We start from the raw sequence: 27836 nt of genomic DNA, 5'->3' as shown, positions 1-27836 counted from the left end.
GACTGCTAGGGAGTTGAGAGTTCAGCACCTGTTCGGTCCTATGACATGAATTCAATTATTCAACATTTTTCATAAACTAAAGCATAAAAAGCAAGACAGTAACTTGACTAATTTTTTTCCATTCAACTGACCCTGCAGCTTGGGGAATTGACTGTGTTAGATGAGACTGGCTTCAAATCTATACCATTTTTAATTCAGATCACAGCCTCAGAGCTCATGTGTCTATGCTTGTCACTGATACTGCTGCCTCTTTGATCAGCAATTCTGGGGGTTTTTTTCCCCTCAAAATGTTGTGTCCCTACAGAAACTCTAGTTTCAAGCAATTGTTGAATTCCAATATTGCACAAGGATGTTTCTCACAGGCCTAGTTGACACATATTAGAGGTACTGTGGAGTTTAATGGGCTTTGTCATAGACATGATGGATTGCAGTTAAATTTAAAGCCAAATTAGATGGTCAAAGTGTACATTTTGGCATTAATCAGGAGTAACTATTGAATTATGCAGACAAGGCTGAAATACATTTGTGTATTCCAGGATGCATCCTGGATTTTCTTCTGTGTCCACAATGAAAGCTGGATTTTTTTCCCTTGAGAAGAAAAGCTGTTTAATTTTGAAGTGCACATTATAAAAACCATTTATTGCACTAGAACATGCTGACTTTCAGATTAGGATCAACAATAAGCATGAGTGTTTAATCACTTCTATAGGGAAAATTTTGCAGTGTTTGGCTTTGGAAGGATTGCCAGAAAAGTGCCAAATACAAGTGGTTAATCTCAAGATAAAATTAGAGTGGCTTTAAAATGAAGGATATCTGGGGTTTGTACTGGAGAAATTATTCTGGAACTTATTCAGACTTGTGTTAGTTGATGATTTGTGTTTCCTGGTGAGTGATATCCCTTAAAGGACTTTATTGAAAGCAAGAATGTGTTGAGAGCTCTGTTATTCCATATGTGAATGCACCTCGTTATCTCTATTGCTGCCTTCATTCTCCAAGATGAGCAGCTTCACAAAAACCAGGAAATGTAAGATGCAAAGTCCCTCTTCTCCTTGCTTTTCCTTTCAGTTCTGGTTGGTAATGCAGTATTTGTCAGAGATGACAGAAGAGCAGACCCTGGTGATGTACAGTGGGCATCCCCTGGGGCTCTTCCCCAGCCACCAGCGTGCTCCTCGTTTAATCATTACCAATGGCATGGTGGGTATTGGCATCTTGTCTTCTTTTCCCCCATATTCTGTTTCATTTTCAAGTGTTAGCTAAGTTAAAATATGATTTGTACTGTCTGAATTTTACTGCAACACATAGGAGAATCTGGGGTCCAAATTCTGCAGCATTTTTTCCAGCACAGCTGCTGTCACCTCACGGGTGCTGATCTTCAGTGATGGAGGGAACAACCTCCTCCTCTTTAGAAAACCTCTGTTCTGACTGAGTCTGAGACACTTCCTTGCCCCAAGGAGTTCATCTATGCTCACTCTGGGAGGTTTAAAAGCCCTCAGTAAGCAAGCATGGTTATTAATCAGAGGCTCAGATAACTGGACTGCTTTGCTTGGAAGGCAGGGTGGCCAAGTGGAAACACTGGTTCCTTGCCAGTCTCCTGAGCCATTCAATATCCATTCCCCTGCAGGTTGGTTTTGTGGCTGGGGAACTGCTCTCCTTAAAACTTGTGTGGCAATCACAGTGCCAGGAAGACTGGACATCTTTTTTCTAATGCTAGAATACATGAAATAAAACACCTGGATTACACCTGCTGTTTCTAATGTTTTTCTGCTTATGTAATAGCTGCAGAAATAGTTAAAGAAATTTAGGCTATTTAAAAGACCTGCTTAAATCTCTAATTTGCTTATGTGGACTTTATTCTGGTTGTTTTCTTAGGTTATTCCCAACTATTCCTCCAGAGATGAATACGAGAAGATGTTTGCTTTGGGTGTAACAATGTAAGAAGATAGCTCACTATTAAAATTTATCAAATACTTGACTAAAATATAATTCAGACATCAAGCAGTGACTGGTTAAAATTTCCAATGCAGATGCATTTCAAGTGTGCTGCATGAAGTATTGATGCTGCAAAGCATTAATGCACACTTAAATGGAATTACTTCAGAGTTTGAGTTATGTTCAGCCACATATATAAGGATGTAATTGAGGTCTGTTAGGAATTAATATTGGGTTTATGTGTGAGGCTTGGCTGAACAATAGCCTAAAGACTTAATAATAACCCACTTAAAGCACTTGCTAGTTCTAATTTTCAGTGGTTGTTTTGCAGTCTATGGAAAACACAAGTTATAAAACATTCTTTCATGCTAAAAGAAACTTTGAAGTAGAAAGTGATAATTTTTTAATGATTTTTATGTACTCTTCTACTGTTGATGAGCACAAGATTGTCCTTCTTTTGTGCCCCAAGGAGAGAATAAATTAAAACAGCCAAAGAGCTGCCCTGCTTCTCTGGGAATTTAGTACGAATGTGGTCAACCCTTCTGGGTTAAAAGCTTCCACAGTGTCCCTGTGTCTGAGAGGCAGGAGTGCACTGAAACCCAATGACACAGATTCCAGTGAGGTGAAAATGAGTGTCCTTTGGTCCCAGTCACTGTGTTGAATACCAAGACAAGTTTACACTCAGATTTTGATCCATGTATTTTTGTGAACTCAATTTAATGAGCTAAACACTCTTCCAAAAATATGTTGATGCATTGCTAATGATAGAATTCTTAAGTTGAGAATTTGGTAACAGAAGACCTTTAACAACAAAGCGAAGCACAGAGGGTTTTTTGTTGTACTGGAAGCACAAGTAGACAAGAGCAAGTGCCACTCCAGGCTGAGCAGTGTGTGGTGTCACTGTGTTCCTTGCTGTCCCCAGGTATGGCCAGATGACTGCAGGGAGCTACTGCTACATCGGGCCTCAGGGAATCGTCCATGGGACCGTGGTAAGGAGCTGGGGAAAGCTCTGGCAGCACTCTTGGAGGAGGATTCCTCCCCTGGTGGCTGGCTGTGGGAGTGGGTTGGATAGCTGTGAGAGGAACTTCTGGCTACTAAACAAATTCTCACTGTTGACTCCACAAAAAATTAATTTTTCACTTAGATATGTCTTATCCAGAACACAGACTTGAAGGGATTTGCAATCAAGGTCTCAATCTGAGCTCATATTCAGCTACAATATGTGAAGTATGAATTGATATATGTGTTTTATATATGTGTTATATAAAAACATTTTCTTGGCTGTTTTTCCTAGCTGTCCTTTGCAGCCACCCTTAAGTCTCTCTATTGCACGAGCAGCATGTTGGGAACTACTGATTATTTTATTTCATGATGAGAGAAATAAGCATAATGTGGACAGATGGTTCACAACACCATTTTGAAACATATTTCCTTCTTCAAGGATTAAAGTGATGACCCCAGAGTTTCAAAGTCTGTTTGCTGAAGGGACAGAAGCTGTTTAAATGCCAGGGCTGCTGGTGATGCTGTGTTTGTTGTGTGCAGCTCACAGTGCTGAATGCTGGCCGGCGGTACCTGAGGGCAGAGGACCTGTCTGGGAAGGTGTTTGTCACCTCTGGCCTTGGAGGGATGAGTGGGGCCCAGGCCAAGGCTGCAGTCATTGCTGGCTGTGTGGGCATCATTGCAGAGGTGAGAGCAGTGCCACTGTCCTTCTGTCTTCTCATTCTTCTGATCTGACAGGTTCCTGAACTAACCCTGGCAAACTAAACTCATAAAATACTTTATTTTCTAAGATATGTCTCTTTTTTCCATTACTGAACATTTTTCACTGTTTTTCCACTCTCTATTCATTCATTCATTGGATCAGACTGTGAAGATATGGATTTAAAATTGCTTCACAAATGATGCAGAATGATGCTGTCAGAAGAGCCATTTGAACATTTGGAGTGGGAGCTTGGCTTTCTCAGCTAAAGTCATTTATAGCCAGTTAGCTGGGAAACCTCTGCTGTGGGCATGTCACATTGCAGTGCAAAGGATAAGAATATCATAATCTGAGCCATTTGAGTTACAATTAAACTTCAAAACATAATGGGTCAGTGTGTCCATGTCACATGCAGTAGCCCTGGCTGCTCTGGCTGCCTCAGGGCTCTGATGGAAGGCTTGGGCTTCATCAGCTTTACAGAAAGGCTGCAAAGGTGCTTTTGTTAGCACCTGGGTTTTGCATTTTTGAGATCTCATGAGGTACTCCCTGCAGGTAAAATAAATTTATTCAATTTACTATTGAATAAATTATTAACAAATAAATTATCTTTATTCAGACTTCTGGCATCCTGGTCTTTTAAATGCTGGAATACAAAGGCAAGATTTCAGTGAATGCCATTCACAGCCATCCTTCGTCCTTTTCATCTCTATGGCTGCAGATGATTTTGTTCAGGAGACTGAATTTTGCCTGGTTTTTATCTCCTGTGAGATGATCCTTGTCGGAAATGAGTCTCAGGAGCACGTGTGGATAGCTATATATATGTACATATTATTTATTTAAGGAACTATTTATGCAAATGACATTGAATTGTGCAAGAGATCGTTTTGTCAGCCAGGGCTTCCGAAGCCCTGACAGAAGGGATTAGTGCTGCAAGTATTTTACCTCTCCTGTTTGACAGGAAGCTGATTGTAATTTTATTAAATAATGGTGTGGAGGGCCAGATATCTCCTCTGAGCTGCACTGGGCTCTCTGGGATTACACTGGAGCCAGCATTAGCTCATTCTCTTCATGCAATTTTTTAAATTACTGAGATGCTGATCCAAAAATGAGCATATTTTTGAAAGTGTGGTTCAAAGGAAGTGAGTTTTCTTGATCCAGCAAGTCTGTGAAAGACTAGGAATGTCAGAAGGAACTAAAGTAAAATATTGAGGATGTGGTAACATTTAAATAGATCTGATCTGTATTATGTGGGGATTTAAATGAACTCAATTCCTGTAAATCATACAGACCACTTAATATTTTTCCTCCTGTGCTGATTTAAATATCTCAGAAGAAGCTATCCCCCATGGCATCTGACTTTATTGAATAATTCCATTGGCAGTGACACTGTTATTATCATAATCTGGGGTTTGGGAAGGATAGTCTTCATTACTGATGTGAAAAAATGATGGATGGGTGTCCCATGCTGAGAATAATTGGGAAAGAAAAGGTTTCCTGGTGTTCAAGCAACTCCTGGATACAGAATTTATTTAATTTACATATAAATACCTTCTTAATGAGAAGGAATTAAAAATATGGGGGAAGCTTATAGAGAAGGAAAAAAATGCTTTAATGAAATACTAGAAGTTGCTCAGGTCATGTGTCTCATGCACACACATCACTGTGTGGGGTTTAAATCTGTTGCTACCACAGAATATGGGTTTAAATTAATTTTGCCGCTTGCCTTATGCCACTGATAGCTCATTATAGATGTTTTAATGATGTGCAAGCTTGTACATTGGACCATTGATATGGAATTTGTGCCAAAGCCTCCATCGTTTGTCCATCCATTTATATTTTTATCCAGCTGTCCCTTCGGCACGTACACACTGGCACACACAGGAGCTGAGCCCAGGAGAGAGCACAGATTTGGGATTGAGTTTATTTGGAACTTCAAAGTTCAAGCAAGAGGGAATTAAAGACACAGTTTGGTTTTGCTCTGTGCTATTTTTCTGCAGCATTAGGCAGCTGGGACAGGAAAATGCTTTCCTCTTTTCTTTCCATATTTGGTTGAGGTTTTCAACCAGTAGTCCAAGAACAAAAGTGAGGGTTAATTTTATTCAGCAAACCATAGCTTCATCTTGGGCAGCCTGGCCGAAATGTCTCTTTGGCCTGATAAATGAGAATAGTTTCTTAATTATTAAAAAACATTATTTACACAAAAAATAGCTAGAGTTTGAAAATAAATTTGAAACATTTTTGTCTTTTAACATAATCATGAAAAGAAACAATAGGAATACTTAATGCTTACATTACCTCTTATACAATTTCAATGATAAATTTTGATTAATAAAATATTTTGGGAAGTGATGTATCAAAAAATTCTATTTCTTGCTTTGAGCCTGGAGTGAAAGAGAACAGAACAGTAGTTTATATATATATATATATATGTAATCTATATCCTTACTATATATATGTATAACTCTAGGTAACAGCAGGGCTATTACCTTTACTTTTTGTTACTTTTTCCTGCAAGTTAATTGAAAAACTAAAGGTAAAAATGACTGCATGGGGGAAACAGGAGTTTTAAGGTCTCTGCTGTTCCTCTTAGGTTGATGAAGCAGCACTTCTGAAGCGCCACAAGCAGGGGTGGCTGATGGAAATCTCTAACAACCTGGACCACTGCATTGCTCGCCTTAGGTATGACTTGTAACCCAACTCTGTGAGTTTAGCTCTGCTTCCTAACCCTGCACTCACATCTTTCTGCCCTGTGCCATTGTAGTCTGCACACAGGAGGGGTTGAGGGGCACCTCTTCTCGTTCCAGGTCTGCTTTGGAACGTGCATCTACCTTCCCAAGCTGCAGCAGTCTTTATTAGTGACTACTAATGCTGCACATCATTTGTACATGTTAAACGTGTCTTCGTTTAGTTTCATGAATATGCATGGAGCAATTACAACTAATGTTACACTTGCAGCATCACTCAAGCTTCGTGGAATCCGTGATTAACAATTATGTAAATGTTGAAAGATTTGTTTCTGAGATAAGCGTTGAAAACAACATAAAACCTTTTTTTTTTTTTTCTGGGTTTGATTCTGTGTGTGATTTGTACATTTCAAGATAGAACAAGGTGCATTTTCTTCAACCAATCTTTTTATTATTTTCTAGAGAAGCAAGAAAGAATAAAATTGCCCTCAGTTTGGGTTACCATGGGAATGTGGTAGATCTGTGGTAAGTAATGTGAATGGATAATGCATACATTAATGCTCTGGCTCTTTGGTCAATGTGGAATTATTTCCCAAACTTAGAAGAGACATTAAGTATAGTGCTGAGTATATTACTGTAGATGCTCATGAAAATGTGCTGTCTGAAGGGAGTCCTTCACCCTTGTGTTCATTTTCTGTCCTCCCTAGGGAGAGGTTGGTGCATGAGCTGGACACAACAGGAGAGCTGCTGGTGGACCTGGGCTCTGACCAGACCTCCTGCCACAACCCATTCAACGGGGGGTACTACCCAGTGCAGCTCAGCTTCGAGGAGGGGAAGCAGCTGCTCTCCTCCAACCCAGGGAAGTTCCGGACACTGGTACAAGAGAGGTGAAGGTTTTGATCTTTCATCTTCATAATCTTTGGGCTTAACTGCTCTTCAAGCCATGCAGTCAGGGGGTACAGCCCACTGCTGGAAAGAAAGGGTACTTTGGGCAGTTTGGTCCAAGGTGCACACCAGAACAGCGATGTTCTGTTTTTCAGTTTTTTCTCTGCTTTGTGAACTACTTAAACTGTTCTGCAGTTTTGTGCCAGCTGGTTTTTGTTATCAGCTTCCATCCCCAGAGCTGACTGTGTTGCTTGGCTGAAAGATGTGGCACCTCTTTGCTATTTAAGTTTCCTCAATGACTGTAAATCCCTTCAGGATTTGAGGATACCAGGTGCTACAGAGACTGAAAGAATCTCAATCGATATCTTGTGGGTTTATGTCTGAATTTATCTGGGGTCTTTCCATTCCCTCTGTCTCCTCCTACTCCCGTGCCTTTGGTTAGTTAATAATCCTTTTTCATATTTCATCAAGAATAACTGTTTGCTTCTTTATTTCAGTCTGAAGAGGCATGTGGCTGCTATTAACAAACTAGCTGATAAGGGCATGTTTTTCTGGGATTATGGCAATGCTTTTCTCTTGGAAGCTCAGAGAGCTGGTGAGTAGATCCTGGAGTTGTGGGCAGAAACAAGGACAATCCTGGATGCATCTTCCCAGCTGTGTATGTTAAGTAGGACAGGGTTGGCCGCTGTAATTCTAATCTTTAGTCCTTCTTTCTCTCTTGTTCTTTGAGACCCCTGACCCTCCCTGGCTGAGATACAACCTTCATTGGATCTTGTGTGCAGTCTGGTTTTGCATTTTATAGTTTTCCTCCATCAAGTGATTGACTATTAAAATTCTTTTATAGGTGCTGATGTTACAAAAAAAGGAGCAAATAAGACAGAATTTCGATATCCTTCCTATGTTCAGCACATCATGGGGTATGTTGGGCAGAGTTGGGAATATGCTGAGTACCTTGTGCCTCCCTCTGTTCAGAGGGAGAGTCCTACAGAGATTAGTGCATGACTTTTCCTTAAGCAGTTCTGCTCAAGAAGAGCCAGGTCACAGCCTCAAACTGTGCCTAGAGGCAACTTCACTTCTAGGTGCTGAAAGCTGAGGGCTTGTCTCTTCAGAGCCGTAGAGACCAATCCCAGATCATCCAAGCCATATATGTGCCCTGAAGTTACAAGCATGATGGAAACAGGACACTCTTCTGCCCGTGTCACCAGCTGTGCCACACTGTACATGCTGCTTGTGGAAACAGCTGAGCTCAGGAGATCAGCGAGGGGCTGGATTTGTAACTCATTTTCCTCTGACTCATGCTTAGCTTGCCTATGCCATGTGAATAAGAGCCTGAGCACAGGGTAAGGCCCCAACCAGATTAGATCTTTTCTTCCGGCCCTCAAGCAAAGCGTGTCCCACTATTGTACATAAACAATGTGGACAGCAAATGAGTCTGGGCTCAGGGACCCGGTCAGAACCTGCCCTTGCCTGACAGTGCAGATGCACTCAGGGTTGGCCTGGGTTAAGGACACCCAGACCAGGCAGCAGTGAGAGTATATTTGATGAAACAGAAGGAGAGCTGCAGTTCATCTGATGATGCACTTGATTGAACTGTCCAACATGACTATCAGAATTCTGGCCTGACTATACTTCTACATACCAATGGATGGCTGCATGAAGCCCCACTGTTTAATTTCTCAGCTAATGGTCCTTGATGCTTCTGTTTAGATTAGTGCACTGAAAATGTTTCAAATTCTTCTGTCTCCAGCTAATGAAAGAAAAAGCACCGCTAGCAGCCAGGATAAATAAGGAAAGAATTTCAACTATCTCTTAATGAAACATGTTCTCTTCCCAGGGACATTTTTTCCCTGGGATTTGGGCCATTCCGCTGGGTTTGTACCTCAGGTGACCCACGGGACCTTGCTACCACTGACTCCATTGCCATGGCAGTGCTGGAGGACTCCATCCACCAGGGAGGTGAGAAATCATCCCACTCCCCACCTGGGGGCTTTGGAGAGAGCAGGAAACCCAGAGCTGGAATGTGTGCTGGCTTTTGGCTGAAAACATGGAAAGCAGGGCCTTCAGGTTCCATGTAAGCAGGAAGTCTTGCTGCTGTTTAAACTCCTAGTAGAAGTGCAGCCTGAACAGAAAACCACCATGGATGTTGATCCCAAAGCAATTTTGGCTAAGAGCTTTTCTATTTGTTACGGGTGTTTTTAAGCTTTGTTGCCTTGAAACCTTAAGGCAATCAGTATTTTTCAGCATCAGGTCTCCAAGAGTAATTTAAGGAGTCAAATTGCTTTGCCCCTGTCTCGCAGGTAAGTGAGGTATAAAAACCTAGGGAAGCTTTCAGAAGTTTAGCAAGGAAATCAGTGACAGGAAACCCAGGTTTCCTGGGTATGGTGCTCCATCCAGTGTCATTTTTTTGTGATTACAATTTTGAGATCTTTTTTGTCATTTGTTAATAGATTGGCAGCTGTTTCTACTGACTGGTGGAACCAGTTTGGAACACCTGCATGGCTCTGTGTGCTACTCTAGGATCTAGGAATTGCACTCTTCCACATCCCTGAAACTGGGCTATTGCTGATATCCCCTGCTTATGAATGGAACTGAGACAAAGCTAATTTTGTGTCAGCAAACATTAATCCTGGTGTCCCAGGATGGAGAGGAAGGCCCTACCCCTTTCCCTACCCTTGCACTTACCAAACAGTAGGGTCAAAGCCTTGTCACTGTCCCCAAGCACTGAAATCCTCAGCTCTTCTGTTTTGAGCACCAGATTTTGTGCTTTCCAGAATCACCAACATAATCCTTGAATTCTGAGGAATTCTTCCAGATCAAAAGGAAAGGGATCAGAAACCCAAACCATATTTTGAGAACAAGAGCTTAATAATTTTTTCCCTGGTAATATTGAAATACTTGTTGCTTTTTTCATGACAGACATAGAAATACAAAGAGAAGTGTGGACATTTTGAATGCTCTCCTGTTTGTTCAGGAAGAATCAGCACTGGGAGAACACTGGGTCATATTTTTGAAAAGGATATACCCTATTCAGATGTCTCTCATTTGGAATAAAACTACTCTTATCTTCCCATGACGTAAGGCTGGTGTCCAGCCTCCTTTTCCTCCCAAGAGGTGAATTATTGGTACAGTGGGTCTGACCTTGCAAGGTCCTTGGTTCTGTCTATTCTCCTGATCTTTCTTTAGGAGTAATTTTCAAGAAATAACACTTGGAGCATGAGTTGTGTTTAAAGCAAAACCAGCTCACTGCAATAACTCAGAAGTGCCTACTCTGTTCTGTGGGTATTGAAGCTTCCATGTTTTTAAGCCTGGTCCCTCAGCTTTATTGAAGGGAGGGTGAAATCCATTACTGTACTGCGGGATCTGTCTTCAGAAATCTGCAGTAATTTTTCTGCCATGCACTGCAGATTCCAGAAATCTTCTCTCAGGACTGAACCATTGTATGACCTTTGGATGGTTTGCATTGCAAGGCTGGGAAATAATTCAGTTATTCTGTGTACAGGAGTATGTGGGTGTTTATATAGCTGTAATGTAAAGCTGGGGAGAGAAATCTCTTGCACAAACAAAAAGCATTGAACAATTGCTTGTATATTCTTAATTTAAATGAAAAAAATTGCATATAAAAAATCCCAACAGGTGAAAACAGGCTTAAGGGCAAGGCTACTATTTGATTTGTTGTTAAATTTTACAGGACAATGGGAATTTGATTAATAGAGAAAGAAAAACAATTTGATCAGAAAATAGACATTCATGCATACATATTCTTGAATAATCCACTTGCAATCCACTTTTTATGAGACTTGGGTTTGGACCAAATTTTAGGGTCTGGATAGCCTCATACACATACATATCTGAAATCTGAGCCTACCTTTGAAATTTATGAAAGAATCTGTTCTACAAACTTAGTAAAAACTCCATGGAGCTGACCTCTGTTGCATTCCAAGTCTAAACTTTTAACTTGGCCTCCAGTCCACTGTTAACCATTCTTCTTTTGTGGAGATGAATTTCTTTCAGATTTTGTGATATCTAATTTTATTATCTGCTTCTACTTCTAAGCTACCTGAGCTTTTAAAAGGGCCTTTGCATGAGAGATGCAGCACTGATGATTGGGGTGTAACTTGTTTTTAACTCTGTGGTAGTTTGAAGGCTGAGCTGATGCAGAACAATGTAAATCTCTCTGAGGGAGCCAGTCTCTGTGCTCCTTGGGACAATTCCTCTGGATACACAGTGCTTTTCAGTGTATTTTAAACCCTAGGTGTGTACAAGGGCCTATGAAATATTAGAAGCAATATAATTGCTTGTCTGACTCCAAACCACATTCCTTTTGGGATGGGAAGGTAGAGGCAGGAGTTTAGCAAATGAGATACGTGGAGTTACTATAAAGTTAAAGTCTTTCTAAAAAAAAAAAATTGTGAGATTTTCTCAATTGCAGGAAATAAGACTAAATAAAAGGGAGTATTCCTCACTTCCCCTGGGATAACTGATGGAATCCAACTGTTTATTGGGGCTGGCTGGAAGGGACAGATGTGCTGTGTTGGGATAGGTCCTTGTAGCCAGTATTCTCATCTGACTTCTGTAGATATTTTGCTCTGTAAGATCTTTTCTGTAAGTCTGTGCACTGTGAAGTATAAAATATGCTAAGTGTTCTCTGATAGAGCTTATAAAAGTGATGAAAAGGAACCCATTCTCTGTTTTGGTTTTGTTTTGTTGGGTTTTTTAGAGATATTCCAATGAGCTCCCATTACACATCTATGGCAACCTAAGTGAACAGTGCCCATCACCTTCTACAGGCTTCTTCCTTAAAGCTTCTGAGTGGCAGCACAATCCTATTAGGACAGAACTAGCAGCTGTTTCATCTTTCACTCCCTGCAAAGTGATGTGCTGACATGTTAATCCTCACTGCAGAGTTTAGGAGCTATCACTTGGAGCCAGCCCCTTGAGCACTGACAGGTCTCTTTAGGATCATTAAAGCTCTTGGTATGGAAGGCCTGCCTCTGCAGGAATGAGCAGATTTTTCATTTCCCTTGAACAATAAGTTTAACACAGGTTCACTGTAAGTTTCTAACACTTTCCTCTTTCCTTTTTCTAGTTTTACCCTGCCTAACTGCTGTCATACTGCCTAGTGCAGCAGCAGTAGCCCAAACACTCCTCTCAGGGACAATTTCAAGTTAGCAGTGTGCAGATTCTCCAGCTTGGCTTCGAAACATAAGTTATCTGTATGTTATAATTTACCATGAAAAGGGGTGAGAGCTGGAGAGTAACAGAGAACATTCTGTCTTTGCATCTGCAGAGATGATTGCCTTGAAACTCCAGGGCATGAACAGGTCCCTGTGCTGTCCCTCAGCTGAGCCCTGGGAGCTGAGCGTGACTCTCAGGGCAAGGTAATGTGACACAGCTTAGCCCACAGAGAGCTTACAGACAGTAACTTCTTCGGGCACTGTAACCCCATCTGAGCTGTAAAACCTCCTAAACGAGGACCCCAAAACACCTCTGTCCCATTACTTACCCCTTATCCCTTTTGTGACTCGCTACAGATGGTGCTGTGCCTCTGGAGGCAGCTGATTGTGCTGAGGTCACCATGTGGCTGACTGATATGTGCCATATTTCACTATCTTTCACTGGAAATGTATTCTTCTTCCTTTTTAGTTTGAGTTAGAATGTGACATATAAATGAAAAGAGGAGCTGGAGAATGCTAACATATATAATTTAATATTATATATATTAAATTATATAAATAATTGACATATATCATTGTCTTCTTAGGTAACATATACATCTAAATAAGGTGTAGGCTGGATTGATGTATAAAGTAACCCCCAAATAATAAATTTTCCTGTGCAGTTTTTGTTCCATAGAAATGTGAAGCAACAAACCTCTTCATGGGATAAAAGGCTTCAGTTTTATCTTGATACAAAAACATCCAAGGACCACATTGTACAGAATAACTGCTGTGCTGTAAATCTGTGTCCCAGATATGGTGTTCATTGGTGTAACCTATCCTCAAGGGTGTGTTGCAAGCTACTTCTGAGAATTTCTGCTGGCTGCCTCAAGGGAGTTATTCACTATGTGGTACAAGGCTGGATTGCAGTACCCAATGTCATGGAGTTTGATGAAACAGCTAATTTAACAAAGATTAGTAATAGATTGGCATTTAGTAGGCAGTAAAACAGGTGACCAAAAATGGATAGTACATGTAAACCATATTTCATTTTAATTTAGTTTGCTGACCATCCAAATGGGAGTTACCATTCCAGCTGTGCCCTGAGTGGCATCCTGTACCTTTCTCTAAATAATAAAGCAGTTGCTGCATCAGCTGCACAGAGAACTTTATACAGCATTTCCTATATGCACGCTTGTATCTGAGAGCACAATGTGACTCCCTAGTGCTGCCAGATGAATTTAAGTAAATTTAGAACACATTGCATTAATTTCAAGCTGTATTTTCCCTTGTTTTCTCTCCCAAGTGAGCACATCTGTGAAGCAGCAGTACCATGACAACATCCGCTGGATTCGGGAAGCCGGCAGGCACAGCTTGGTGAGTGCACAGCCTCCTGCAGCAGATGGGCTGCTCCTGGAACTGAGGGCTGGGGGGAAAAGCAGGGATGGACAGGAATGAAAACACACTCTGTAGTTTTTGGGCTGACAACTGAAACCCTTCTCTTCACAGCAGGATTTTAGGTTGAGCTGAAGCAGCTCTTCCTCTTCACTTTCTCATCTGGAAATATTAAAATAATCCAGCAATATCTACTTTTGTATCTGGAGTGAAACATACGTGTGACTCACCCTCCACCCCAGTTGTAACCACCTTTCTTTCACAGTGGTATTCAGAATATTCCTCTTGGCATTGCTGCGGACCAAGCCCCTCACAGGTGCAGTTCCCAAACCCTTTCCCAAACAGGAGACAGGGTTGAAGAGCTGCCATCCCTCTGCCCTGTGGGAAGCAGGACACCAGTGGATCGTCCTGTGGTTTCCTTTTCAGACAGGCTCTCCCTGTGAAGCCAACAAGTGATGCTGTAGAGCTCATTGTGCTCTCCCAATCTGGAAGCACAGCAGAGCTGTGCAGGACAGATGTTCCTTGCCACATTTCATTTCTCTTCCAGCCCACCATCTCCAGTTCCAAACCTCTGCTTCTCAGCTGCTGGTTAAGCGATTTGTTGATAGGGGGATTATAGCCTAGCAATCAGGTTAAATTAAAAAGTGGAATTTACTGGGCTGTGGCAGCTGAATACAGAAATACATCTCATGGATTGTGTGAGTGAAGATAAAACTAAAAGTTTTGAACTAAAAGTTCAAAAAAGGGTTTGAACTAAAAGTTCAAAAAAGTTCAAAGAGGGTTTTTAATTTTTTTTTTCTGGAAGCTGGATGTTGGTGAAGAAATAATCTGCACTTTCTTCTATGGAAGGAAAGGGGTCACTCCTGTGACTCCATTCATCTGGGACCTGAAGATAAGCCAGTGGCAGAGAACATTATCCTTCTGTCACTTTTCTTTTCCAGGTCGTTGGCTCTCAAGCCAGAATCTTGTATTCTGATCAGAAGGGGCGTGTGTCCATAGCTGTGGCTATTAACAGAGCCATTTCTGAAGGGAAGATTAAGGTTTGTCTCTTTTGTCTTGATTTGCTTTGCTAATTGAGTTTAATATCTGAGGCTGGGGAGGCAGGTGGGAAAGGAGAAAGCTTCAAGCACTGAGAGCAGCAGAAGTGTTTGTCATTTACATGGGGCCAGTTCGTGTTAGAGCTCAGTCCTCTCTGCCTGCCACCACTACTGTGCTCTGTCACAGGAGAGAGATGAGTTTAGGAACTCTGAACTTGTGTTTCATGATGAGACTGTCTAATTTTCTGTTTGGGCACCTACAAGCACCACATATCATTCTGTGATTTGCAGAGAGCACAAAGCAGGGACTGTAACTCCTTAGCAGGGCCCCAAATATGAAAAGACAGAAGTGAATTGAGCAGATAATGTCCTCAGTAGCAGTGTCAGTCTGAAGGATTCCACTGTCTTCTCCTTGGCTTTTTCCAGGCTCCAGTGGTCCTCAGTAGAGACCACCATGATGTGAGTGGGACTGACAGCCCTTTCAGGGAAACATCCAACATTTATGATGGATCAGCCTTTTGTGCAGGTCAGTGCAACAGCTGAGGCCTGTCTGCCTGGGCCAGCAAGGAAATGGCTTTGAAACAGAAATAGCTTTTTTTGTAATGCAACATTTTTAAAATGTTTTTGTTTAAAAAACACCCTTTAATCCCAATTAATCAGATTTCCTGAGAAGCTTTGTGGGATTTAACAATACAGACATGAATGTGGAGCTGGTTACATAGGAGAGGTCCTGAACACTGCTGGAAATTCCATGAGAGCGCACCAGATGTATCTGAATGCAAATGGAGAGCAGTCTCAGAGGATTGTATCTTCTGTTTGATTTTAATTTGGAATCTCACTATTTCAAAAAGGTGATTTGATTACAGCCTGATTTCCTTGAAATCCACAAGCTCAAAATCAGGTCTATAATAATATTTTGCTGAAAGCAAAGAGGTTCACAGCTGTTTTCATTGCATTGCCCCAGGACTCAAAAAAAGTCTGGAGTTTCTGAAAGGAGCTTTTCTGGTCATGAGGCAATATTGATAGTAAAGGCATAAGAATAAAAGCCAGGCCTTGCTGCTCACTTAGTCTCACTGTGGGCAAATGTAGATTTGCTCTACAAAAGGAGCTTTTAAATCTGCACAAATGACCTGAGCTAACCAGACTCTGCTTTTCAGTTTGTGAAGCCATCTTTTAGAGAAATAAACCCAAGAAATATCAGGAGACCTAAAAATGGATAAAGCACTAAGCACTTTTTAATCCTAAATCTTCCTCAATTTTCCATCTGTAAAGTGGAAATTAGGGTAATAGCTCTAGCCCCGTGGTGTTTCCCTGTGTCATGAGCTGACAATCACAAAGAGGTGTGAGATTGGAGGATCTGCTGCTGTAGAAGGAGAAATTATGATAGAGGAAGCTGAGCATATTGAATTACTTCCATTATGGGAATTCATAATAGAACCAAATTATGGCTCAATTTCAAGGAGGAAAGTTCCCTGTTAACTGGATTTCCTGGTGAAATGAGGCTTTTAACTGTGTCCATCAGTGCCACTTGAACACTTTTTGAGCATGTTGGCTACTTCTAACAGGGCAAATAGACAGATGCCTTGAATAGTCTTTGTTTCTGACAAGCTGAGAGAAAATGGTGCAGCTGCACAAAGAACAGAAATTCAAAGTAATGTCTCCATCTTGGCAACAGAAGTAATCATCTGGCAATGCCCTCAGAAGAGGGCAATAGAAACAAGGCTTGCTAAACCCCATTGCTTATCATGCTTTCTGATTTTTTTTGCATTTTGTGATTTATGTGATCTATTTGGCTTTTTCAAGGGCTTATCTAAAGCCTGTTGGACACTGATATCACTGGTCTTTAGAACCCAGCCTAAATCTGTTTTACCAGATGAGCCTCTGGAGGCAATAAAAGAACATCATAGTCTTCCTCTCTTCCATCTATCCTGTTGTTTTAACACAACTTTTGAGCTGGTTTGGGAGAAATTTGCTCCTCTTTAACACACAGAACTTTTCCAGAATGTTTGTCTCATTTTGTTTTGAAGTACCTCAGCCTGATGGGTCATTGCTGCTCTGCAAGGTGTATTTCAGCACAGACATTTGCAGCCAGTGACCTTTATCAAAGCCAAGGAGCAGCAAGTTATTGCATTGTTAGTTCACTCCTTGTCCAAGCTCCACTCTTATCAGGCCAGAAGCTGAGGAGAAAATCTGTACATTATAGAAGATGGAGATTCAGATCTCTCCCATTCAATCTCGACAGCACTGTAATTATGATAATTGCGTTCTTAAAGTGACATAATGTCGGATAAAAGATGCCATAATGGAGCTTTCGAAAGGGTTTAACATAGATTAGCACTCAAGTAAACTCATTTTTCCATCAGGTGCATAACTGTGGGTCTGCAGATGTGGATGGTGGAGATATAACTGTTTTTCTTATTTTTCCTGTTAAAAATATTGCAAAATACGTATTGAATCTTTCCTGAATTAACTCTGTATGTTTTCAGTAAATGTTATTCTTATTCTCTGTGTGCATCTCTTTCCACCTCTCTGGGTATATGCTTTAGCACAAATTGCAGTGAGCATAAAAAATTCTAGTGAACAATTCAGTGGCAACTATGCATTAATCAAATTGTATTTGTTTGCTGAACAAATGCATATTATATTTCTTTAGGGCTTATTCTAGACAAACCTTCTTAGTGGTTTCAGCTGGTCCTGCTCAGGGAAAAAGTCTGACATGTTCAGAGAATTGGGGTGGATATAATTTTCATCCCAACTTTGTCCCCAAAATGCACCTCCTTAGCTTTAGGCTGCCTTTCTGCATAGGGCTGAAGTAACTGCACTCCAATCTGAAAATATTTCAAATGTGTGAGAACTGCAAGGTGTGTAGTGTTCCAGGTGTCCTGCCTGTTTTGAATCCACACAGATGGATGTGTCCAGCCTGTCCTTACATGACAAGGTACCCCAAAGGAGTGCATTGTCTTTCTCTCCAGCCTGAAGTATCTCAGAGCTGAAGAGTGGCAGCTCCTTCAGCTGCCTGTGTGGGAGCACAAATGCAGTAATCATCAGCACCCTCATAACCCACAGAGTAAAACTGGCATTTGTTCCCTCTAAAGTCAGGGCAGGGTGGGAGACAGATCTCTCTTGCCTGTTACTCCCAGGACTGAGATGTTCAGTGTGTGTCACATTCACATTTTCTGAAAAATCCCTTTGCCCAGGATTTTTCTCCTGGGAAGCTGTGAAGCCTCAGAGAAAAAGGAGAACAATAATTATCTCATTTGCTTCTCCCGTGTTTTGCTCCTTTGGAATGTGGTTGGAGATTGTTTACCCACAGGTGATTGTTTCATTGGATTCTGCTGTGAGTTGTTTTGACTCTTTGGCCAAGCAGTGCCAAGCTGTGTCAGAACTCTGGAGAGAGTCATGAGTTTTCATTATCTTTTTAGCATTGAGTAAGTATCCTTTCTGTATTCTTTAGCACAGTTTAGTTTAGTGTTCTTTAATATAGTATCGTATCATAAAATAATAAATTAGCCTTCTGAGAAGATGGAGTCAGATTCATCATTCCTTCCTGCCACGAGGGTCCCCGCAAATACAATGAGTGTATATCTGAGACAAGCTGTGAGTAAAACCTGACTCCAACCCTGCTTTCCCAAGGCCCCAGTGGAGGTGTTGGTGGGAGGGGGAGAGCACAGCACACAAATGAGTGTGGCCCATGGGCAGTAACCCCTTTGCTCTCCCCCCAGACATGGCAGTGCAGAACTTCGTGGGAGACGCGTTCAGAGGAGCCACCTGGGTCGCGCTGCACAACGGGGGCGGCGTTGGCTGGTGAGAGCTGGTTTGTGTTCCTAAAGCTGGGCCCTGAATCCTGCTCCTACTGCTGTGTGTGTGTGGGGAGGAGAGACAGAACTGCTGAGAAGATGTGTGGTACCAGAGGAGAACTCTGTTGTGATGGTGGGAAGGATGGGCTTGGAATCGAGGACTGAAAGGACAAGCAAAGTATGGTGCTGTATGACTCTTTTTCTAATTAATGCTCATATGTCCAGGAAAAGTGTTTTGAACACTGGCCACAGCACAGTTTGAAGAACTTAATTTGATGGACAAGGACAGTCTGCTGTGGTGGTTTTTTTCCACCATTGTCTTCACACAGACACAGCCAGAGTGTCACTGGATGGATTGTGTTCAGGTCTCCTCTCAAGCTGTTTTTAAACCTGTGAGCTTAGGGACCCCAATAGAAGTGCTCCTCTGCTGCAGTGCATGAGGGGTTATTGGGACAAACCAGCTCAGGTGCCAGCAAACCCCCCAGATTTTCTCTCCCTGCTTGTGCCCAGTAGCATTAAAGACCACAGCCAAGTAAACATCTCCTTCACTTGACAAGCAGAGCTAAGACAATTGCCTAAACTGAAAAGCAGAGTGAAAGAAATAATCTATATGGAAATGGAAACTAATCTCCATCTGCCACTGAAAGGCTACCTGGGTTGGCAGAGCTGCAGGAGGTGGGAAAGCCTGGCCACACTGCAGTCTTTACTTCTTGTTTGTACTTTCCAGCACATTCCAGCCAAGCTTCTCCCATTTTACAGTCATGTCTTCATTTGGTGGTGTCAGCAGTCAAAAGAGGCAGAACCTTCTGTTAAATACTGTGCTGAACCCTCATACTTCCCTGTTTCAAACAGTGCTGGAATATGCCAAAAACAGCAAGTCAAAGAACTTGCAGCAGATGTTATCCTCAGAGACATTTTATGATAATTGTTATTCATCTGGATGAGCTGAATCTAGAAAATATCCCTTCAGGTCAGCTGAAGAACTCCCTTGCTGTACTCTTAATTCCTTTGATTTCTGTGACATAAATACTGCATAGAAAGGTGCAAGAGAGCAAAACTGAACAGTGGGAAAAGAAAGCTTTGAGGACTTAAGCACATGGAGTGAAGATTTGACTTTGCTGATTTCAGTGATGAGGACCCACAGCCATGATTTCATTCACAATTTCCATAATTCTGAATGGAAAACACGTACCAGAATGTCTCCCTGCTCTGGTCATCTCAGTCTGAGGCTCCAGAGGTAGCAGCAGACAAGATCTGTCCTTATTTCCTCAGCTGAATTTAACCTTTTAAAATATCTGCTTATGAAATACATCAAAGCAAATCACTTTTCAAAACATGTTGTGCCAAGTACTTGGGATATTTTTATGATAATTATAATTATTATAATTGCTAAAATAATTGCTTATGCCACAAATGTTCTGTGCATTGAGGATGCTTAATTCAAAGGATACAAATGATCCTATTCCTCTCTGGTCTCTCTAAGGCCAATCCTTCCAGGACACTTTTAGCCCTCTCTGCCATTCAATGACAGCTTGGCTGAATGGCGAGACTGCCCTTAGCACTAGAAAACTGGCCCTGACCACACTGCAATTTCAGTTTACTGTTTCAGTTACTGTTTTAGTTGTTTTGTAACTTGAGTTACATCATTAAAAGAAACTTTGCCACAAGGCAGAGCAGATTTATGCTGTAATTTATGTAAAGCATCAGAAAATTAGTGTGTGGCTATTCAATGAAATCAAAATATCTCTGGAAAAACAGGGTTTGGTTCTCCTTTTTGTCATTTCCTTTGGCTGCTTGGGGGCTGAACAGTATCTGCTTGCCTTGTTCTTGGAGCAGCACAGCCCTCTGTGATTAAATTGCTGTGCCTCAGTGCAGAATGCAGGGCCTGGAGATCAGGTGTGTGTCTGCAGAGCCTCCACAAGCCCCATGCTGAGGCTCAGCTGTGGGGACCATGTGGTGTCACTGAATGTCCTGGCCCGGAGAGCCCCAAAGCCAGGCCAGGCAGGTGGCTCCTCCTGGCTTAACTCAGGTGGCACCACCTGCCAGGTGAGAGGGCTACACCCCTTTGCCTTCTGAGGAGACACAGGAGTAATTAAAAGGGGGCAAAAGAAGAAAAACAATCCCCAGCCATAAAAAATTGCTTTCTTTGCCTGGAAAAGATAGATGCTTTTAAGTTTTTTACCCTGTTTTGCTTTTTCTCTAAGAGCTTTTTCTGGGGCACTAAAAATCCACCTGACTTTACCATAAAGAAATCTCCATGTCTTTCATAAACTCTTTTTGTCATCAGCTGATTTGGACATGTGAAAGTGAAAGTTTACATGTATTTATAAACAAAATTACATGTGATTAGAGTGAAATCCTGTTGTTATTGGCAAGGTTCTGCCCTGGGAATTCAGAAATGAGTGATTGCACTGTGTTTAGCTGCCAGTCCTTCCTGGAGAGGCTGGGCTTGCCTGGAACTGCTGGCAGATCTCTGTGTGTTCCCTTTGAGACTGCACAAGTACCTTTTACATGCTTTATTTTCTGTTACAGCCTTGTGGGACAAGCAGAAAAGGCAGGATTAATATTTATTTAGCTGGAATCTGCATCACATGTACTCCAGGAGAGACTTAAGATTAACATAGTCTGGACTATAATTGCAGCAAATGGTTGTTATTAATTTTTGCTGCCTGTTTGTTTGCAGCAGAATGTTTATTAGCACAGAGCCTGGATAACCTGTAGTAACAAAAAGGCAGAAGCAATTTAAGAATCCATCTGCACTGTTGACAGTGTGACATCTTGATTGTGAGTGAGGCCTTGTTTTCTTTGATCATCTTAGGAGGAGACATCTGGAAATTATAGGAGGTAGCTTAGGTCAAAATGCCACATGTTTCTTTAATTACCTGAAAATGTGACCCTAATGTTAATGTAATGTTAAAATGCTAATGAAGGCAGAGAGCAGTTTTTCTAGAAAATCCATCATAACAAACATTGGCATTTAATGTAGCAGTGGTTTCAGGCAGTAGAACAGATCCTGGTGAGTGATTCTGATTTGCACTGGAGTAACTCCATGGAAATTGATGGAAAAGATTTAAATGTACCTTTTTAAAGATAAATTTAAAAATTTAAATTTACATTTTTACAGTGCAAGTAGATCAGATGCTCCTTGTTCATGCTTAAGATTCACAGGATGATCTTTGGGATTCTGTGGACAGAGAGAATTTTTGCCACTGAAGGAACATCATCTTCCTCTATGGAATGTCTTTATAAAACATGGGTCCAGAAGTTTCTGTGGCTTTGGACTCTGACAGTAAAGAGCAGTGCTCTGTTCTTTGGCCTCTGTACACAGGAGCAGCAGAGTATGGTGGACCAACTGGCCCTGGCACAATTACATTTGTTGTCATCCAGTCTGGTCCTCTCTTTTGGAGAGGACAGTAACAACATGAGCTATTCAAAAAGTAGAATTTGCAGGAAATACAGATGTTTGGCTGTTTGTACTCATAGCCAGATGAAACTAAGAGCAGAAATAGTGAAAGACTTGACACAGTGCAAACATCCTGGGAATTAAATTTCAGGCTGAAAAGAGTTGACAGTGTCAATCAAAAAGAATCATTTTATTTTGAAGAGTCAGATCTTACAATATTCAAACATCTCAATTGAAAATATGACTGTTTCAAATTTTCCAGTTAAAAAATTAATTCAGTGATGTTCTGCTGTGAGAACTGTCACTTTTAAGACAACTGCCTTTCATAGAAAATGCATTTGTTATAGTGACATATCTGATAATGGAAAAGTGAAGAGAATTCAGAGAATGAATTTGATGTGATGATGATGAGAGCAAGGAACTCAGGGCTCCAGATGAGCTCTGTGATTGGGTCCTACTTAACACACAGGTACTGAAATGCAATTAACGTCACATGAATAACAACATTCCATTGAAACTGAGAAAATGTGAGCTCTAGTTTCAGGAATTAGATCTCAGGTTTGTGAGGCTCTAGTTTAGCCTCAATTCCCTATTTCCTCAGAAGCTCAAGTTACTGCTAGAAAATACACATTAAGAAGCAATTCCTTCCTGGACTGGAAGACTCTCATCTCCTATCTGATTAATGGGCATGTCTGATGTTGTTCTATGTAAATTTTGTAAACTTATATTAACTATAAAACTCAGAGGACAAAATCCTCCCTCCAGGGATTTCCATTAGTGTCTCATACTGTGTGCTGCTGTATGATGTGCCCTGTCCCTCAGGTATTGCTGATGCTGAGCTCCAATGCCAGAACTCTCACAGATTTACAGCAAGATTAATCTCCCAGCTGCATCCACCACTATTCACCATATGCCATGGAATGGGAGCTGAGCAGGCCAGACTCTGAAGTCAGACAAGATGTTTTCCTCTACGTGTTTTCCCTGTCCTTTAAAACCAGACTCTTATTTCTCCCAAGAATAATCTGTTCATTTTAACATATTTCTGTTCTTCTCCTGCCAATAAGTCTGCTTCCTGAAAAGTTGGCACTGAATGTCTTTAAACATCTCTGTATCTCATACAAAATGAATGATGGTTTTGGAAATGATTGAGGCAGATGTGCATTAAGTGGTGGTTAACACTTTTTTAATAAAATGCTTATGCTTTGCCATTTGTCCCAAGAGAATATAAATAGATCCATCTGCCTGCTGCTGTAAGCACACTGTCACCCTCACGATCCTGGCTAGATGTAGTGCAGCAAACATGAGGAGCTGAACCTTTAAAAACACCCTGAGGCAGGTAAATCTCTGGCCCATCAGACCTGTTAACCTTTCTCCACCTGTTTTTAGAGCCAGTACAAGTGCAGGACTCAGGAGATAGAGAGCAAGCTGAATTTTTGGTATCCCTGCTCGGAGCAGATCCTGACTCCCAGCTGAGTGTTACAAGAAAGGAGGACTAGGTTTGCTGCAGGTCAGGAAATTAGGCCTTTGCCTGCTAAACACTCTTTTTCTTTTATCATAAGTATAAAACATCACTGATAGTCTCTTATTCAGAATAATTTCTGTGTTCTCATCCCTCTTCTTGCAGTACAAAAAATGCTGTAATTTTTTTCCTGAAAAAATTCTGTAAATTTTATGGTTTTGGTTTGAATTATTTTTATTTGATTCTCTTATTTTTTTTTTAGGGGTGAAGTGATCAATGGGGGATTTGGCCTGGTTTTGGATGGGTCCAAGGAAGCTGAAGAACGAGCTAAGATGATGCTCAGCTGGGATGTTTCCAATGGAGTAAGCAAATCTCATATTTGTATACTTTATTATTAGGGTTTTTTTTTTTGGGAGGGGGGGAATCTTGATTGTACACAGATCAAAACACAGAGTTTTGCTGATGGAAAAGGGGTTTATGATTTCTCTGGCTGTTGGTAGAATTTCATCCTTACATGCTGGCAGAGAATTTGGCTCTTTAATTTCATAGTTGAAAATGCACTGAAGTGACATTTTCCTTTTAAAATATTTGTCCCACTACAAAAGCATTGACTGCTTAAAATGATACTGTTATCCAAAGCTAGTTCTAGTTTTATAGAGCTGGGATGGAGTGCACAATTATTTTTGGTGAGAGAGTTTTGTAAGTTTACAAGGTACCTGGCTCTACCAGTGTTTATCTCTCCAATGTTATGCATGGAAAAGTACCACATCCACCCAAATACTACTCATAAAAATGAAGTATTACAAAAATGACTTGCAAAATCAGAAGGGAAATTAAAACCTGGCAGAGGGTTGAAGGATTAATTGTCATGAGTTGGGTGCCAGTTTTTGCACAAACATGTGGCAAGAGGAAAGTCTGATTTTTGCACCCTCTGTTCTGCTGTCTGACAGGTCGCCAGGCGCTGCTGGTCGGGCAATGCCTTTGCTTATGAAACCATCTGCCAGGCCATGAAGGAAAATGGCTCCCTGAGGGTGACTCTCCCTCACCAGGTGCTGGATGAGAACATCCTGGAGCAAGCCCTGAAGCATTAGTGGTACTCCGAGTGCAGTGCTGCTCCTGCAGATATATTTGATGTTGATTCCTTGATGCCCTGTTTTGCTCTCTGGCCAAATGATAAAAGCCTTGCAAATGTCTGTTCCATGTGAGTTCTTTTTTTCCTGTCTAACTTATTAATGGGACAAATCTGTTTGTGACAGGTCCACCAGGAACAGTCTTTTCACTGACACATTTGGAGAAATGTTTGCAGTAACTGTTCATGATGGGAAAAGAATGAGATTTTTTTCCCTAAAAATTAAATGGGGAAAGAATTCCTCAACAACAAAACAATCACTTATTCCTGATAATATATAAATTAATGTGTGTACAAAAGTAATTCTTAGCTGTCCTGTCTCATGCTCAGCCTGGTCCTTGCACAGCACATGGGCTTCATTCTGACACACAGTGGCAGCAGTCCCCTCCCCTGTGGACTGGCTCTGGAATGTCCCTCAGCCTCCTGGCACTGTGTCCATCATCTCTTGGAATGGAAAGGGGTTACATGCACAAACCTGCCTGTGCTGCTGCCACTGTGAATCTCAGGAGTTTCTGAGTTTCAGTGAGACTCAGGACTGTGAAACTCCAGCCCTGCTGGAGCCCACGGTACCCACAGGTGAGCACTCTGCACTTCTGCACTGCCTCTGCTGCTAAGAAAAGGAAGAGTTTATTTTGAATCACGAGTTCTTCACTCTGTTCACGTACTGTGTCTCTCTCCAGATGAACAGTGAGAGTCTGGCATCTGTTTGAAACTGAGCCTTCTGTGAGGTGCAATCTGCAGTTGGTAGGAATTGCTTTACATTATGGAAAAAACCTACCCCCATTGCCAGTCCATATGATTGAGATGGGAACAGTTGTCAGGCAGATTTGACAGCCTTTGCTTTGACATATGTTATGCATTACCTTATTAATAATCCCAGTGGACTAGGTCCAAAGTTAGGGTATTGGTATTATGTGAAACCACTCTAATCTTCATAGCCCAAAACCACTGCTGGCTCTTGCTTTGTCAAGAGGAACAACCAGAAAATACACTGGCTTTTCTTGCACCAAAGACTGTAGAGCTGTTCCACGGACTCATCTTAATTCTGAGTTGAAAATGCCCCATAGACAAGGTGTTGAAGAAATATTTATCACAACTTCTTCACCTTTGTATTATTCAGTACTGAGGTACCTGCCAGCATGTTTATCTTTACATCCCAGGCACAAAAGGAACCTTATTTTTGTCCTAGTAGCCTTACTGCCCAGAGGACATAACCTCACCAGTATAGCCATGATTAATGTCTCCCTGGGAGTTTATACTCTGCTGCCTGTAGGCACACACAGAACCCGTTTGGATGAGTGCTATAAACAGCTGAAATTCAGATTATGAAATCTATTGATGAGGCAGCATGAGTTAAAGCACAATGGGCTACAGGGAGGCAGTGGACTGGTGAGCAGTTGGTCTTAGGTATGACTACTCACTGGAGTTTATTTCAGTGATGTGGTGTGTAGTTATATATATATGTTTAAATCTACTTCGGTCTTTTAACTGCAAATCTCAAGCATTTAACAAATGTGAACTGGCTGGGGATTACAATACCTTTGGGAGGGCACAGGGAAACACAAACCTGTTGCTGTCAGGTATGAAATAGCAGGGAAACAGAAACCATAAACAACCCCAGTGCAAAGTTCCCTTTCTGAGCCCTGCTGGGCCTTGATTTATCTGTCCTCTACTTGTGTGCAGAGCTCAGACTGTGAATAGGCTGTTGCTGTGTGGGGGTGCTGATGTCATTTTTAGGTAGCTGACCTCACTGTTGGACAAAGCTAATTGAGGGAAAAGAAACCCATCCATCTGTAGGCAGCACTGGATCTGATCTGGGCAGGGGCTGCACAATCAGTGAATTTCTGCAGCGCACTGAAGCCTCAAGCTTGCCAGGCTGAACCATCCTTCCTATGAATCTCAGCACCTTAACTTTGCTAAAATGCAGACACCTATCCTGACAATCTGCATGGTTGCAGATGGAGGAAAGAGCTTGCTGACAGGTTTTACATCCTTCAGCCAGGGATGCACCTTTTTGTGAAGCAATAAACTCGGGTGCAGACCCATCTCTTCCTAGGAACATGAAGGTACTGCAAAGACCTCCATAGGGAGATTGGGATGGCTGGGGCCGCCAAGGACAGGGAAGACCCAAACCCAGGTGAGCTCTGGGTGTACCCACAGCTGCAGCTTCCCTGGAGCTGCGTGTGCCTGGCCCCAGCTCACATCCTGGCTGCAGGAGGTTCGATGCTCAGAAAGGAGGAATTATCTGAGCAGGAGAAGGATCACAGCACCATCTGCTGGGACTGATCGACAGTCCCATGGCAGCAGGGGGCTAGTAAATAGCAAATACAGGATAATTTTACATTTTCTTTAAGTGTTGGAGAGCCATAAGGCAGCTGAACATTCTCCCAGAGATAGCTTTGCCCAAGAATAAATTTTAAAAAATATATGTATTAGCTGAATTTGTAGGATTTTTTTCGGTGCTATTCTGTATTGGGTTATGCTGTGCCATGGTCATTCTTGAACAGTGACTTTGCATTGCCCAGGGTTGGCTTGTAGTGCTTTTCCTTATTTCGACTCATGGTGTGCAGGGTGTTTTGCTACAGAATTTCCCTCTCTCAGCTCTCTGAGCATGGCTGCACCCTTAGCACACACAGTCCTACCCCTCTATTTGTGAGGCCACATCTGGGATGCTGTGTCCAGTTCAAGGCGCTGGTGGAGAGGGCTCTGTGAAGGGCCACAAAGATAATTTGGGGTCTGAACATCTCTAACGAGGAGAGACTGGAGGAGCGGGAGTTCTTAATTCTAAAGAGAGAGGGAATCTCATGAATCCATATATATATCTCAAAGCCAGATGTCAAGGGGATGGTGCCAGAGCCTGTTCAGTGGTGCCCAGCACCACGACGAGCAATGGCCATGAACTAGAACACAAGAGGTTTCACCTCCACGAGGAAGAACTTCTATACATGGAGGGTCCTTAATTCAGGGACTCTCCCTGGCCATTGGCAGGGACATGGGCACGCTCCCCAGCCCCTGCGGTAACTCCAGCGGTGCCAGCTGGATGTCGCAGTGCCTCTCCTGCCGTGCCACCCGTGCCATCCCCCCCGCCAGCCCTGCCCCGGGGCAGCCCCGCTCCGTCCCGTCCGCCGCTCCGCTCTCCGGGTTTCCCCGGCGCCGCCCGCGCCGCGCCCGCTCCGCGGTTCCGCGCTCCGCGTTTCCGCTGCGGCCCGCGCCGGCCCCGCCCCGCGGCTCCGGTTTCAGGCGCTGCTACAGGGACCCCCAAG

General features: G+C 42.2%; 1 protein-coding gene across 1 annotated transcript in view; it reads left to right on the top strand.

Moving 5' to 3' along the window:
• UROC1 (urocanate hydratase 1) overlaps positions 1-24637 on the top strand; it is a 36021-nt gene extending 11384 nt beyond the window's left edge. The window contains exons 5-20 of the mRNA XM_063164797.1: positions 1066-1194; positions 1870-1931; positions 2852-2918; positions 3472-3615; positions 6219-6307; positions 6775-6837; positions 7020-7199; positions 7695-7792; positions 8042-8114; positions 9032-9153; positions 13660-13730; positions 14690-14788; positions 15212-15311; positions 18508-18589; positions 23707-23806; positions 24395-24637. Coding sequence (XP_063020867.1) covers positions 1066-1194; positions 1870-1931; positions 2852-2918; positions 3472-3615; positions 6219-6307; positions 6775-6837; positions 7020-7199; positions 7695-7792; positions 8042-8114; positions 9032-9153; positions 13660-13730; positions 14690-14788; positions 15212-15311; positions 18508-18589; positions 23707-23806; positions 24395-24535 — 1620 coding nt within the window. The 3' untranslated portion in view covers positions 24536-24637. The remainder of the gene's footprint in view (positions 1-1065; positions 1195-1869; positions 1932-2851; positions 2919-3471; positions 3616-6218; positions 6308-6774; positions 6838-7019; positions 7200-7694; positions 7793-8041; positions 8115-9031; positions 9154-13659; positions 13731-14689; positions 14789-15211; positions 15312-18507; positions 18590-23706; positions 23807-24394) is intronic.
• The last annotated feature ends 3199 nt before the right edge of the window (positions 24638-27836 follow it).

Source organism: Melospiza melodia, chromosome 10 (assembly GCF_035770615.1).
Source record: "Melospiza melodia melodia isolate bMelMel2 chromosome 10, bMelMel2.pri, whole genome shotgun sequence".
In the NCBI taxonomy this organism is placed as follows: Eukaryota; Metazoa; Chordata; class Aves; order Passeriformes; family Passerellidae; genus Melospiza; species Melospiza melodia.
This window is presented reverse-complemented; position numbering and strand designations above follow the sequence as displayed.